Consider the following 15,565-nt stretch of genomic DNA (forward strand, 5'->3'; position numbering starts at 1 on the left):
ATCAGAATAACTCACTTCCAATCAGTGTGAGTTTTTATTGAAGCCATTTGGGTTAACTATGATACTTTTTTATAGATAAATTTATATTTATTTTTTAAATATTGTACTATTAGTAATAATAATATAACCTTTGATTTTGAATAGTCAAACAAGAATGACAACCATGGCTATTAATATTGCCTCTCGATAATTGCTAGTGACTAGGTCATAAGATGAGTATGGTTTTTGACATAGACTTACAACAATACCACACAAGCTAAGCCGCAAGGTTAACTCTTCAAAAACACTAAGAAACTTAACAACATACTTGGATTTTTGACACAAGACCTACGCGAGTGTGTGTGTTTGATTTGAGATGGCAATCACCTATTCATTCACAATGTCTATACACCTCTATCCAATGATACTCTCCCTCTATATTTGAAAGGGTAAAAATTGTTCTTGCATTCAACTTAGAAAGCCCTTACAATGGTTAGTTCGTTAATAGCTATGATATCACAATCATTAATCAAAAGTAATAATCATCACAATTTTCTGATCTTTTATTAAAAACATTCACATTGCATTATGTTTTTATCTAGACATTAATTTGAAGTAAAATAATCCATTCACATATAACGAAACACACAATTAATGTAAAACTTAAAATTAACTGCAAACTAAAATTTGGGGTGTGACATCTATCACTTCCTATATCTATCTTTATCTCTTCCATCTCTACTTATCTCTCACTCTCCTTTCTCTCCAATATTTCTCCATCTCTTCACCTCCCCCCTCTCTTTATTGCAATCATTACGTGAGCAGGTAGGAGTTTGATTTTCTTCCTACTTTAGAAGTTTTATTTCATTTGCATTTGGATCCTTGTAAATAGATGCATAGTTGATTTAAAACTATCACTTCTCCATTGAGACCTTCATTGCGTAAACAACATCATTTTCTAAGTTCTCAACCATTGACCTCATGTACTACACAAATATATGCTTAAAATAGACCAATTTTTTTCCTAATTGATCTTCCACACCACTTCGACTTACTCATTGCACACTAAGGATGAGATTTCTAGTTTTAAATCATAAAATTAATACAAAACGAACTCATTACGTGTGGGGCAAGCCAAAGGCAATGCGACATTTAGTGATCTCCCTAGAAAGTGATTTATAGAGAGCGATTGATTCCCCGAGTTAGTGTCTCTCCAAGGGCCACGATGTTTACATGTAATTTCGTTACTCCCAGAAGTTTGGAGATCCTCAAAGCACATAGAATATCCAGCATTAAAAAATGGAGAATAAAAGACGAAAAAACGTAATTTCAAAATTGGTTAGAAGTATATATGTTGCTTTAAACCCTAAACCCTAACCCGACGGCGGTTTCTAGAAATATCTCGAATTCAACTTCTGCTGCATATTTCTTCTATATTTTGGCTGTCGCGGAGTTCTGACCAGTCTACAACACTGACGTTTTAGCTTCTCCAAGTTTTGATCTTTAACAGTCATTTGTTTTTCTCGTTATTTCGCAAGCGCCAATACAACATGTACAGAGCGGCAGCTGGACTTGTTTCTAGAGTCGGGTCAGTGCTCTGAACTCCATGCTTTTTTCACATACATGCATTTTGTCAATAATATTAAATTTGTTTTGTGGTTTATATATTTATGTGATATTTAGTAGGTTTTGAGGTTTTAATTATTCGTTTATTTATTTTACGGTTTGGCCTTAGCCTAAATATGATAGATTTTCTGCAAATTTGCTATGCTTTGATTGTTTTGCTTACGCAAATTCAGGGCATAGGACTTTAGACTCTGAAATTTTGATGGTATCAATGGCCATAACTATAAATCTCACACATTTTTAATGGCTGATAATTACGCAGGAGCAGAAACTCGCGCTCTCGTCTGCAGGTACATTGAACTGCCCTATTCCTTTATGCTATTGGGATGTCTAGAGATGTAGGTCTGGAAAGGTAGTTGATTATACGATCATGTAATGGGCTCTCATACATGTGCTAATGCCAGTCCCGATATATTCTGCGTAGACTCCTGTTTGGAGATCAATGATCCGATTCTAAACCCTAACCTCTAGCCTGATTACCCTTTTTTTTTTTTTTTTTGTTTTTTTGCGGTTTTAGCACCTCTGAAATAGTAGATTCTCAAAACCTATTTACACATTGCAAAGTGTAGAATACGAGAATCTAAAAAACTATGCACTCAATGAAAACATTGTTCATACCAGGCAGCTCGAGCTTGCCAAGCTTATTACACATGGGAAGTATTGTATCAGAAGATATTAAAGGATTGCATCTTACATTTACTATACCAGCATTTCGATTGAGGTGCAATCGTGATCATCGACATTATTCTTGTGTGCCCTAATCAGGAATATTTATTTCTTCCTACCACTGAAAGATGATAGATTGCTCCCTTGCATAGAGCTTACCGATTGTTTTTATTACTCTCTTGCATGGTTTTGATTCTTTTTGAAAACATTCTTGATTGCTACATTTTTAATCATTGTGTTGTCATGGTGGTTTGTGCCAGAGATGTCATTGATGTCAATCTTCAGAGTTATCATTGATGTCAATATGTAGAGATGTGATTGATATCAATCTTACCACAAAGTTTGCTACTACACTTTAAGAATGGTTCTTTCGAATTTTTGTATCCTACTACCACTCTAGGTTGAAAATGCTAGTATGTAATCCTGCCAGGATCTGGGGTACTTGCAAGAAAGCAAAAGCTTAAGAGTTAACCTCTTGCAGAATCATTTGAAACAACATAGTTGTCCATCAGGTTGTGGTCTTGCTCTAGATGGTGTACCTCTTGTGGTGAGGGCTTATATGCATAACTGGCAAGTAGATCTTTCTGTTGGCACATCTGTATTGGCAAGTGTGTAACAACTACGTATAAACAATAGATTACAATTTGGGGATGCCTGCAGCTTAACAGCAGCATCTAAGCTATGCTTAATGTATTGTTTATTCTAGATGTACACCCCGAGCTTTGTCATATTTAGTGTTTCAAGTCGTATGCCAAAAGTAATATAGGTGTTATGATTTCACTCTTGTCATGATGTAAGTAAACGGATGGACATTTGCACCTATGAAAAGAGTTGACAGATGATCAGGGGCATTTATTTGTTTCTGCTGTCTTCCAGGGATGTGATCCAATGCATCAAGAGGCACTATTATTTATCTATTTTTTTGTTGAAAATAATGCATGTCAGTTTCTCTACTTATTAACAAATATATCATATTTTATTCTTTCTTGCATGTTAATAACTTAATGCATTTCATCAATTGATATGCATGTATTTTTTTATGTATACATTGATTTGGAAACTTTCTGTTATATTATTCCCATAACTTGTTAACTGAAATTCACTTTGTTTTTAAACAAACTGATGCAAGTTATGCATTATATTTCTTTTATAAATGGAAAGGGTGGGTTTTGGCATCTTTTATTTTTATTTGACATCCATCAACTTATAATTTGAAGCTACCATGCCTTATATCATACTGAGCTGTAATGCATGCATTGAATCTCTTTTAAGTAGAGGTTTAATGTTAAGAGTACGAGAATAAACAAGTGTTACAGGATGCAATATATTTTCTTTGTCGTGTTATGTTGTAGAGTGCTAGCAGATATGGGTGGAGTAGAAACTATGCAGCAAAAGAGATCCGTTTTGGAAGTGAAGCACGCATTGCAATGTTGCAAGGTGTGGAACAACTTGCAGATGCAGTGAAGGTGACCATGGGACCAAAGGTATGTTTCTGGTTAGGATACAGAACAGATGATTTAGTTCTTGAACAATCTGAACATTGAAGCTTCTTCAGCATTTACCTAAGTCACTTTGTTCATTGCAATGGTACTAAATTCTGAAGTTGCTATTAAAAGGAGAAATCTTGAATTGTCCAACTTATCTGATTATTTCTATCTGTTTTGTGAAGGGTCGCAATGTCATTATAGAACAAAGTTTTGGATCCCCAAAGGTCACTAAGGATGGTGTCACTGTTGCAAAAAGCATCGAGTTTAAGGATAAAGTGAAGAATATTGGTGCAAGCCTTGTCAAGCAAGTTGCTAATGCAACGAATGATGTAGCTGGAGATGGTATGCTTGTTTTTATACCTTGGCAAATTGGAAGAATCTAGGAATTGTTCTTCCTGGTAGCTTATTAAGTTCCTGTACTAGAATATGGGGTTCTGTTAATTATGTGGCTAAGTTCTTATAAGGAATAGGTAGACTGTTTAGTTGAGTTGCAGCTCACATAAAAGCTAGGCATTCCAAACTAACTATAGCAAAAACATTATTTGCAGGTACAACATGTGCAACTGTACTTACTCGGGCAATATTCACAGAGGGCTGTAAATCAGTAGCAGCTGGTATGAATGCAATGGACTTAAGGCGTGGTATTAACATGGCAGTTGACGCTGTTGTAACACATCTGAAAAGCAGGGCACGAATGATAAGTACATCTGAAGAAATTGCTCAGGTCTGTAAATATTAATTTGCAACTGTTAATTCAAAATTAGTTCTATCCTTGTTAATTCTATCATCCAAATGTTTCTTTTTTACCATTTGTGATTGTGAGACTGCATTTTAATGCTTGTTTAATGTCTGGCAAAATCCTTTATAAATTGTTTTTAATGCTGATAGCATTTTGCCTTGTAAATATTTGGGTACTGGATTGCGGAAGTATGTTTGTTTAGTGATTCCAAGTTGAAGGAATACCTTTTGGAAATATATGCTTAGCATGAATTATTGTTTGAAGCAGGTAGGGACTATCTCTGCAAATGGTGACAGAGAGATAGGCGAATTAATTGCTAGAGCAATGGAAAAAGTTGGGAAGGAAGGAGTCATTACTGTTGCGGCAAGTTGATTTGTACCCTGCTTTTCTAGTTGTAGCACAATATTCTTGCTCATGTAATACCTTGTGTTTATATCTCCCTTTTTACTGATACTTGCAGGATGGGAAAACATTGTATAATGAGTTAGAAGTGGTGGAGGGAATGAAGCTTGACAGGGGTTATATATCTCCATATTTTATTACCAACCAAAAGACTCAGAAATGTGTAAGTGAAATTATATAGTTATATAATTTAAATTGTTTTGCCATGTTTTGTGGTTGAGCTATATCTTTACTATAGTGGAGTCTACTACAGATTGCCTCCAATAGTTTAGAGACACCTTATGTATTACTGGATAAGTCTCAATTTTCCTTTGAAAATCTTATGAATTTTTTTTAGCCAAATTATTATCATGAATTAGGATCAGGTGTTTGAATATTCTTTAATATTTATAATAAGTAACTAAAATAAAAAAACTAACTAAGATGTTTATTTTTTATTTTTTATTTTTTAATTACTAAAAGTTAAACATGAAATAAATATCTCTTAATTATTTAAGATTTATTGTAAGCAGAGATTCATGGACATGGATATGGATATGGTCTATGATATGGATAAGCTATTTTTCAAGACCCCCTAATTTTAAGTAAATAAACACGTAGAAGTTGAAAAGAGAAAGGAGAGGGAAAGGATTGGCAAGTTTGGAGGTGTTTCGTGCAACTTTAATTGTAATTAAGCAAGTTACTTTGAGTTTAAGTAAATAAAATGGTGCTTATGGCATGTCTAGGGGTCTAAGTAAGGTAGAAACCTCGGCTTTTATGTCCTCTATTTATGTTAACATAAAGTTCTTTAGCGTGTTAGTGCTTGTTCCACTTGTAATAGTATTTGTGGATGTTGAAAGGGAAAAATTGGTGTCCATAAAACTTTAGGGGTTTGACTGAGGCAAAATCCTAAGCTTGATCCAACAAAAGTATTTGGATGAGTTTGTGGAAGTGTGTGGCCCTAGGTGCAAAATTCTAATTGTGCTTTAATTCTCATTTAGGTTCCGTCTGATGGGTCTAGTTAATTCATTGTAGCATTTGTCATTCTTGGCCTAGTAGCTCATAGCTTTGTAAAATTTTCAACTATATCATGACAGGTATTTGTGTGATACCTGTTCATATGTATGGTCCATAGTTGCATGGGCATCTTGTACTCTGGGGAGATTTAGAGATGTTTAGTTTACCTCCAATCTTTCATGCCATTCTGCTACCATGTTGCGCATGAAAATATGACATAGGTAGAGTACCTCTTGCCTTTTTGGGCAGACATCTTGAATTCACCTATCTAATTATGAATTTGTTTTGCCAAGCATTCACCATAGTCACAATTTATTTTGATGAGGATAGAGCTGCCGGGTATATCTGAATTCTAGCATCTTGTTCGGTAACCTGATAGAAGGCTTGTGTTTCCCTAAAGAAGGAACAAATTTATCTGCATCCATAGGCTCATTCTCAAATTCAATTCTTTGTCTCAGTCTTACTCCTTTATATTAATTTCTGTCTTTTTTATACTCATGGTCATATCTGTTCAAATTCAATTATGTCTTGGCATCAGTTTTACCCCTCTATAGTAATTCCTGTCTTATTTTATATTTATGGGATAATCTGTTCAAATTTTATTCTGTCTTGGGCGCAGGTGTTAATTGAAAAGCTTTCTTGATTGTCTCTATATTTAAAGTGGAGATGAATTGCTCTCTGCATCATTCATTTTATAGATCTTTTAATCATAGCACTTGCAGGCTCATTCCACAATGTTTTTCACAAGAAAAGAATTTGGGACCACAACCTTTGCTAGATCAAACCTACAAAGCTCAGATACCAGATTCATGGCTTAAGGGTCTGGATGTGGGGCTGGGTTCGAGTACAGTCCCGGTTTGGCCCTGCCAGCTCATGCATTCAATCTGCCCTACTTCTCACTGTTTACGATCCTTCCGTTTTGTGCTTGCCGTTACAGTGCTCCCTCTTTTTTTCTCACTAGATGGATGAAGATATAACAAAACCAAGCTTGGATTTGTTATTTTTAACCCACAAAGCTTCCATAGTATTTTTAAAAAAAACCTTAACACTATAAAGTTATCTAAATTTACTTTATATATTTAATAATGTTACATATCTCTAGTCACTTGAATTAGGTCATCCCTAATATCATTCTGGGTATCCTGAAAAGGTCTTTTGAAGATTCCTCTTTTCCAATGGATCTCTTATACCTTTTCTCAGCCTATGGGACAATCGTGTAAGTATCTCGGTTTGAAGCTTTTTTGGAGGCTATCAGTAATTTAGGATTGACAAATATGTAGGGCTTCAGTATTGGAAAATTATATTTTTGATTGGTATGCCAGTTCCAAGATGCAAAGATATTTCAAGGGTTTCAGCCTTGTCACAAATTATATAGCTAAACAACCATAGTGTGCTCAAATTGAGGGAAGCATACTGGAAGTTTAAAATGGATGTTCAATTGTGTAGTTTATTTTTGCCACGTCTCTAACGCTAATGATTTTTTATGATAGAAAGCAATCATAGAGCAGGTTTTTTCTGCACTTGGGAATCAAGATTGAATTTTTTCATTAGCAGGTGATGATTTTGTATGCAATAATGTCTTCAGCTAGCGTACAACTTCTCCTTTTGATAATCAGATCAAGGTGAAGCAATGGGGGCCTAGTGTTAGATCTTTATTTTTGAAAACTTGAAGCTTGACACAAGCTTGTTATTAATGGTGATTTGCATTTATTTTTGACATCCATTACTCCCTCATTTGAAAATTAGACATCTATCTTGCCACACAAATCGCTTGGACTTTTGCTTTGTTCAGTGGCCTAAATGTACCTCCCCTTTAGGATAAAGTGCCCATTCTGCCATTCCTCCGGAGTTGACATGTAGTAATGAAATCTATGGTTTGTATCAAGTCAAGAATACGAATAAACTTATAAAGAAAACTTGCTGAGTAAACAAAGTGTGCCTCTGCCACACTTATGCCATGTGGTACTTCACTTATTTCCAGAGAGACCCTATAAGTAATGTTCTCAACCTTCAACCAATATGGTTGAAACTTATCATGCCAAGTGTCTGTCAAAAGCAGCCTATATGTTTCTTGGACTTGAAACTGACTCATTAAAGAGCGATCTTATCTGATGGAAAAGGTGCTTCACTATTCACTCTTTCAGTAAAGCAAAGGATTACTGAGATGTGTACCATAACAATCTGTCATTCTCCTGTAGTTGATGAGATCGAGACATGTGGCTTGCATCAAATTCCCTCAGCTCAGCTTCTCCAGCTTATGGAATATGAAGCCAAAGCCAATGACCTAGAGGCAATCTCTGATGAAATCAAGAGTCCTAGTACATTCAAATTCCTTTGAAGAAATGACCCGCCTATTGGAAAATGAATCAAGAATTTTACTGTAGTCATCTGACTATATCACTTAAATTCATTAACTCACAAGCCCTTCCAATTGTTCTGGTTAATTCTTGGGAAAGAAATCAAGTATTTTATTGTTGTTACCTGGCAAACTTAAATTCATTAAATCACATGGCTACAAGCCCATCCAATTGTTCTGGTTAATCATTTTTGGGAAATATATCAAGCATATTACTTTAGTTGCCTGACTATATCGCTTAAATCCATTAAATCATAACCACATCCAATGGTTCTGGTTAATCATTCTTGAAGTCAATGACTATGGTAGAATGAAATGCTATTAGAACACAAGCCTGTTTTTTGCCATACTATTGCAGGGAATAAGGTTTAAATGATTTTGATATTAATTTATTAAACAAGCTTGCATTGTTTGAAATTTCATAGAAGCAATAGTCTGCAAAAAATTGCAATTATGCCCAATTAATCCCGAGTCTTGGAGCCAGCCGATTTATTCCCCGAAAAAATCCCGATTCATGAAAAAATTGTTGACCCAAATTTCAATGATGTTTTGCATTTAAATCACGCTGAAAACCCCCCAAAAATGGCAAAAAAAGAGAGAAAAACCATTGTAAAAACTTCCAAAACCCTAGAAAAACTCGTGAAATTACTGAATTGCTTAGAAATAGGGTTGATCTGAGACGAAATCAGAGTCAATGTGGAATCAATGTTGGGGTTCATCATTCCCCACACTTCACTTGTTCAAATCCATGAGCTCAATGACCCAACAAAGGCAAAAAGCCTGCAAGCTCAATGGCTCAGCAGGGTTTTGAACCTTGGTGGCTGCCTCACCAATGGAGTGTTTCTACCACAACACTAAACATTTGAAGACATATATATAGATATAGATATAGATATATGATATTTAATGTATATTTGATATAGTTAATTTTTGCTCAAACAAAGACATACAATTCATTATGTGAGCAATATATTCAACGTGCTCCTTGAAATGAATCTGAATGACAACAAACAAGCTTTACATAGTTGTAATAAAAGAGCCTCCACAACACAATCATTAAAATTTGTCTCTACCTAAAATAGTAGTTGCAAGCTAGGTATTGCCAAAACCAGTGGCTTGCTAATTTTTTGCCAAAACCAGTGGCTTGCTAATTTTTTACTTCAGCTAAACAAATGCCTTTTGTTGAATTCTACCCCATATAAAAAACTTACCAGTTGCCATTAGGGAATATAAAGCATTGCAACTGTGGAATATGATTTGATAAGCTTTCTCAAATATTGAACTACCCCTAGAAAATTCCTTGCCTCAATCACAATGGAAGTCTTGGATCACTTCAAAATGGCTTCCACTTTTACTAAATTCCTAACAATAGTTGGATATCTGTCTGATAAATTTTGATCTCAGCTACTTCATAGACTTAGCTAATCTTTGATCTCAGACTAGACAACTATTTGGTGACTGGCCTTTTAAAAAGTTAAATGAATATTTGCCTATGTAATTAGCAATATGAATATAAACAACAGCTATTTTCTATAATCATTGGTTAAACTCTATTTTATTTACTCTATATATTTCTAAATGCCTTCAAGTTTTAAAAAAAGTAGTTTGTGTTTATTTTTCTACAATTTTTTACGATTTTTTAAAATCCAAATTTTTACCCACTTTTTCAAAAAATCTTGTACTTTTGGTTTGCCAATTTTTTCCCTAAACGATTTTTGTTGCTATGATATAAAGCATTGCAATTGTGGAATTTGATTTGATAAGCTTTCTAAAATATTGAATTAACCCTACAATACGCCTTGCTTCAATCACAATGAAATTCTTGGATCACTTCAAAATGGCTTCCACTTTTACTATTTGTCTGTTAAATTTTGATCTCAATTACTTCATAGACTTGGCTAATATTTGATCTCAGACTTAGACAACTATTTGGTGACTGCCCTCTTAAAAAGTTATTCTCTACAATTTTTTATGTTTTTTTTTTTAAATCCGATATTTTCCACTTACTCCACAGGGATTCCTCACACTTTCTTTTCTGCCGACACTTGACTTTTCATGAATACACATGCCCTTAGATTTAATCTTTAGATTGAGGGTTGCTGCTACTTGAGTGGACAAAACCATTCCTCAACTTTTCATGAATACACATGCCCTTAGATTTAATCTTTAGATTGAGGGTTGCTGCTACTTGAGTGGACAAAACCATTCTCCACCATTTGCATCATTAAACTGTTAGATTCTGCGAGAACTGAGCTAGGATTTGATGTCGGTCGTAGATCACGTGCAACTCCAAGCAACAGATGATCGAAGATCAAAATAGCTGATTGAAGATAAATTTGATATGAGAGAAAAAATAGAGACAAAGAAGAGAATTTTGAGAAGACTCTCACTGACCTATCACTGAACTAGTGAAGGTGAGAGTATAGTGCTTATTATATAGAAAAATAAAAGCATATACATCCAAGAGGTGCATTAACTCCCACCTCCATAAAAAGTGGGAGGTTTTACCTACTACCCCCAAAAAAGGTGGGAAGTTTTTACCTGCTTGGTAATTGCCAAAACACGTGGCATGAACTCCTTACATGAAGACAAGAAAGGAGTTGAGAAAGTTGGCACATAAGGCCAAAAAAGGGTGAGAAACCCAACTACCTCATAATCCACTTCGGAAGTGACAAAATAGTGGTTATGAGAGGTGGCACAACAAGCCAAAAGAGGGTGTGTAACTCAACTACCCATGTGAGGTGGAGAGTTACACATGTAGTTGAATTATTTCACCACGTGTCTTCATATTAACCACTCCTAATAATCTAAACAAGCTTAATAATATATGTATAGGAAAAATAAATACCCCCTAACATAAGGAAAATAAAAAACCGACACTAACAAACTGGCCCATATCATGGAAGCCAATAATATTTTCTTGTCATTAATGTATCAGATTGTCCAAATTTATTTTGGATTTAAAAATAATTGGTCTCACCATTCTTATAATTCATGCACAAACAATTTTAATTAGTAAGTATAACTATTTTTCATTGTTTATAGATTGCTGAGTGCAATCTGAAACGTCGACACAAAAAACATACACAGTTTCTCCAGAAGCATTCTTGTAAATATATCATGGACTGTGGAAAACTCATGCCAACTATTTTTCATTGTATTTCTTGATAATAGCAAAAGCAAACTGTAGAAGAACAATTATTCACCAGTCTTTACTCAACAAATTGCTGAAGTTTTTAATTGTTGAACTGGGAATTCCAATATTTCAAGCTTTTTGTGACTATGAATTCTTTGCTTTCTTATATTTTGATGATTAATCTTCTCAACTGGAGCAGGAAATGGAGAATCCTCTGGTTTTGATATATGAAAAGAAAGTGGCAAGCTTGCAAGCGGTAGTTCGAGTTATGGAGCTAGCTCTCGAGGTGAGTTATATTTTAAGAGTATACAATATGTTGTAACTACGATTGATTTATGATTCTTAGGATATATGTCTATATTTAGTCAAATGTTTTGATTGTAGACAAATAACATAATTTCCTGTTGCATTTATTGCAGAAACAAAGGCCTCTTCTAATTGTAGCAGAGGATGTAGAGAGTGAAGCATTGGCTACTTTGATCTTGAATAAGCTTCGTGCAGGGGTGAAGGTAGGTGGATTTTTCTATTTAATTCTTGTTTGCTTTTTTTTTTAAATTCATTTTTACATTTAATTTTGAATCCTTAGCGTTTTAAAAATATGTGTGTCTGAATCAGGTTTGTGCTATTAAGGCCCCTGGTTTTGGTGAAAATAGGAAAAATAACTTGCAGGATCTTGCTGCACTTACTGGTGCACAGGTTAGGTTTATGTTTCTATCTATCTACTCTCTTTTTTGGCTTTGGAGTTTCTTGTTTGTTGTATAAGTTTGACTTCTTCATGTGACACCTATTGTACCAAATCTAATTCATAATCTAGTTAGTTTGCATGTATTATGCCATTTTGTTTTTTGCACTTCTCAAGGAAAATTATTTATCGCTGGTTGTTATCTTCAGGTCATATCAGAGGATCTTGGCATGAAGCTTGACAAAGTAGAACCTGGCATGCTTGGAACAGCTAAGAAGGTGGGTAGATATAGTATTATCCTTCTTTATAGGTTTATAATGTTGCTGTGATCCATGGGCAGGGTTTCTGTTGTGTTGTTATTTTTCTTTAATGCTTTGTCATTTTAATGTTTTGTTGTATGACGAGATTATTTTTTGTTTATTCTAGGCAACTATCTCTAAGGATGACACTATAATTCTTGATGGAGGTGGTGACAAAAAAGCAATTGAAGAGAGATGTGAACAAGTGAGTTTTGTTAGAGTGAAGTGTGCTAATATTTTTGCAAGACTCTAATGGTTGATGACAATAGAGCTGGTAAGAGATTTGTGTCGGTATCCTTGGCATGACTGACAAAATATCTGGTCACAGATCCGTACTAATATTGAAGCAAGCACATCTGATTATGACAAAGAAAAGCTTCAGGAGAGGTTGGCAAAGCTATCAGGAGGAGTTGCTGTTCTTAAGGTTTAACTTATTATCAAACTGTGATTAGTTGTTGGAAGATATCTTCAATATTTTCAAATTAGGAGATACATTGTATCTAAATTTTTTTGATGTTCTGTTTTATTATTTTAGATTGGAGGAGCCAGTGAGCTTGAAGTGGGGGAGAAAAAAGATAGAGTCACTGATGCATTGAATGCGACAAAGGCAGCAGTAGAGGAGGGCATTTTGCCAGGTAAAACAAATTTGTAAATTTCATGAAAGCGGCAGAGCTGGTAAAATTTTTGTTATGGAGGTAATAGTGTGCTTACTGGAAGATACATTCCAGGTGGTGGTGTTGCTCTTCTCTATGCAACAAAAGAGCTTGATACAATTCCTACAGCCAACTTTGACCAGAAGATTGGAGTTCAGATAATTCAGAATGCATTGAAGGTATGAATTATTAACCTAGACATTCTTTTGTTTATGTTTAGAATTAGGCTTTATCTCAGCGTTTAATGATATACTTGTTTTCTGTTTTCTGAAGTCTCCTGTACATATAATTGCTTCCAATGCTGGTGTCGAGGGTGCTGTTGTAGTTGGAAAACTACTGGAACAAGAGAATCTTGATTATGGCTATGATGCTGCTAAAGGTGCACTTAAAATATGAGCATATTATGTTCTTAGTACTTAAAAATTATGAAGTTTGATTATCTTCGAAACTGATGATATTTTGACTAAATTGATAATGTTGTTTATTTTTCTTTCTTAGACGTTTTGTCTAATTAATTAAGTTTAATGTTGTGTTGCAGGTGAGTATGTCGATATGATAAAGGCTGGCATTGTTGATCCTCTAAAAGTTATCAGAACTGCATTAGTTGATGCAGCAAGGTAAGAATAACTATGTTCATTTTAATTAATTAAACAAATTCTTTACTTAATTTTGTTATTTTTACTCATTTTTATTTTTTAAATTTACATAATTCATTTTCGATGACATTCCATTACTTTGTGCAATGTGAAGTACACTAAACACAGAGTTTTTACTGCAGTGTATCTTCGTTGCTGACTACCACAGAGGCAGTGGTTGCTGAACTTCCAAAGGATGAAAGGTCAAGCCCGGGCATGGGTGGCATGCCGCCCATGGGTGGAATGGATTTCTAAGGAAGTGTGAGGATCCCAGCAGAATGTTCAAGCTAGGAAGTTTTTTGGTGAAGTGGTTGCTTTGGAGGTTACAAAGTGTCATATGTTCTGCAATTGCAATTTATTCTAGATGGGCAAGTGGAAGTTTTGCTCTTTGTCACTATTTATGCAATTGGATTATTAATTATCTCAAGCTGGGTAGGGCGTTTTCATTGAACCACCTGGCAGAGGCCGAGTGGAAAACTGTAAACATAGGAGAGGCTAAACAATTTTGTAATTAATCTGGTTTGAAGGCAATAAAGTGCAAAGCAATTCTTATATATAATTATATTTACTTTTCTTTGGTTCTGTGTACTTTTACTATTAGTTCCTTGTTGAAGGGGATTGTATTTCTGGGTGCCTTGCCTAACATTGCATGGTTCCTGATAGGCAAGTTCCTTTAATTGAATATGATGATTGCATGGTTGGATTAGTAGTTTTCAAGTTATAGTTTATGAATTCTGATTTCAATAGAGGTCCTCATGAGTAGTTATTCTAATTTTTTGAGCGAGTTTGAAATGTGCTTATGAGTTGCAAGATCCCAGCAAGGTCGTGGGCTGGATGAATGCCACTGTAGAATAAGAAATTATCTATTGGAAACAAAGAATTTGTGAAAGAATCTCCACAGCAAAAGTGGGGATTGTTTTAAGAGTATTTTGAATACTGTTACGATCCCAATGTGCTTGGAAGTTTTATCTCTTAAAGTAGTCTCTAGTCTACGGAATGATTTTTTTTAACAATTTGTTCTTTATATTTTCCTGTGTGTCATTTGTATGTTTCACTGTTTTGTATGTTTGTGAAAACAGTGTTGATGGGTTTGCCTTCTGTAAATGACATTTTTCCATGAATGTGGCTAAATGATTCTTCTTCCTGATTCCATCTTTACACCGTTTTTGTGTTCTACCATTTTCACCACCATGCTTTAGTTATTTGAACCGTAAAACATCTTTATTGTGTACTGTTCTGGCATGGAGTGTTTTAATAGATCATTTGAAATATATTATAATAAATTAAATGGCCCTTTTTAGAAAAAGGATCTGTAGGTGCTTATCATGGCAATGGCTACGCAGCGGACAAAATGGCCTGCTGCCATGCCTTCTCCATCTGATCTCCCCCATGCCATGCGATGCCATCACGCCGTCGATGGCCGTCCAATCAACTGCAGCGGTCCCATCAACCCGTACACCACACGGATCTCCCTGCTAATGCCCGGTTTTACGGGCTTTTCGTGCCATGTTTTTGGATTATTTTATATAATTGAATTATTTTTTAAGAAATTTTGAAAAATGTATGTTGATAAAAAAAAAAATATTATCAAAATAAATATATCCATTGAACATGTTTCTTTTTTCATCCAAATAAATAATAAATTTATAATCATTGTTGTTGTAAGTAAAAATATTTTTTCATTTTAGTCAATTTATTTAAACGAGTTATTAATTACTATTTTAACGATTATATATTATTAATTACTATTTTAATGATTAATTACTACCTATAACTTGAATTAAACACTAACCCCATTTCAATACTAACACTAAAAATTAAACGCTAACCCTATAAATTGCTACCTATAAATCAAACCCTAACCCTATTTCAATATTAACACTAACTAAAATACAATTGAATTGTAATA

General features: G+C 34.5%; 1 protein-coding gene across 1 annotated transcript; it reads left to right on the forward strand.

The window, feature by feature from the left end:
- The first annotated feature begins 1,240 nt into the window (after positions 1-1,240).
- LOC131041872 (chaperonin CPN60-2, mitochondrial) lies at positions 1,241-14,215 on the forward strand. The gene is made up of 18 exons (XM_057975097.2): positions 1,241-1,567; positions 1,868-1,895; positions 3,624-3,755; positions 3,941-4,100; positions 4,307-4,482; positions 4,765-4,860; positions 4,958-5,062; positions 11,587-11,673; positions 11,807-11,896; positions 12,003-12,083; positions 12,279-12,347; positions 12,496-12,573; positions 12,697-12,792; positions 12,904-13,003; positions 13,097-13,200; positions 13,295-13,400; positions 13,560-13,638; positions 13,800-14,215. The coding sequence occupies exons 1-18, from the start codon at positions 1,530-1,532 to the stop codon at positions 13,909-13,911; spliced, it is 1,737 nt and encodes a 578-aa protein (XP_057831080.1). The 5' UTR covers positions 1,241-1,529; the 3' UTR covers positions 13,912-14,215.
- Positions 14,216-15,565: the final 1,350 nt, after the last annotated feature.

The sequence above is a fragment of the Cryptomeria japonica genome, chromosome 1, assembly GCF_030272615.1.
Source record: "Cryptomeria japonica chromosome 1, Sugi_1.0, whole genome shotgun sequence".
NCBI lineage: Eukaryota > Viridiplantae > Streptophyta > Pinopsida > Cupressales > Cupressaceae > Cryptomeria > Cryptomeria japonica.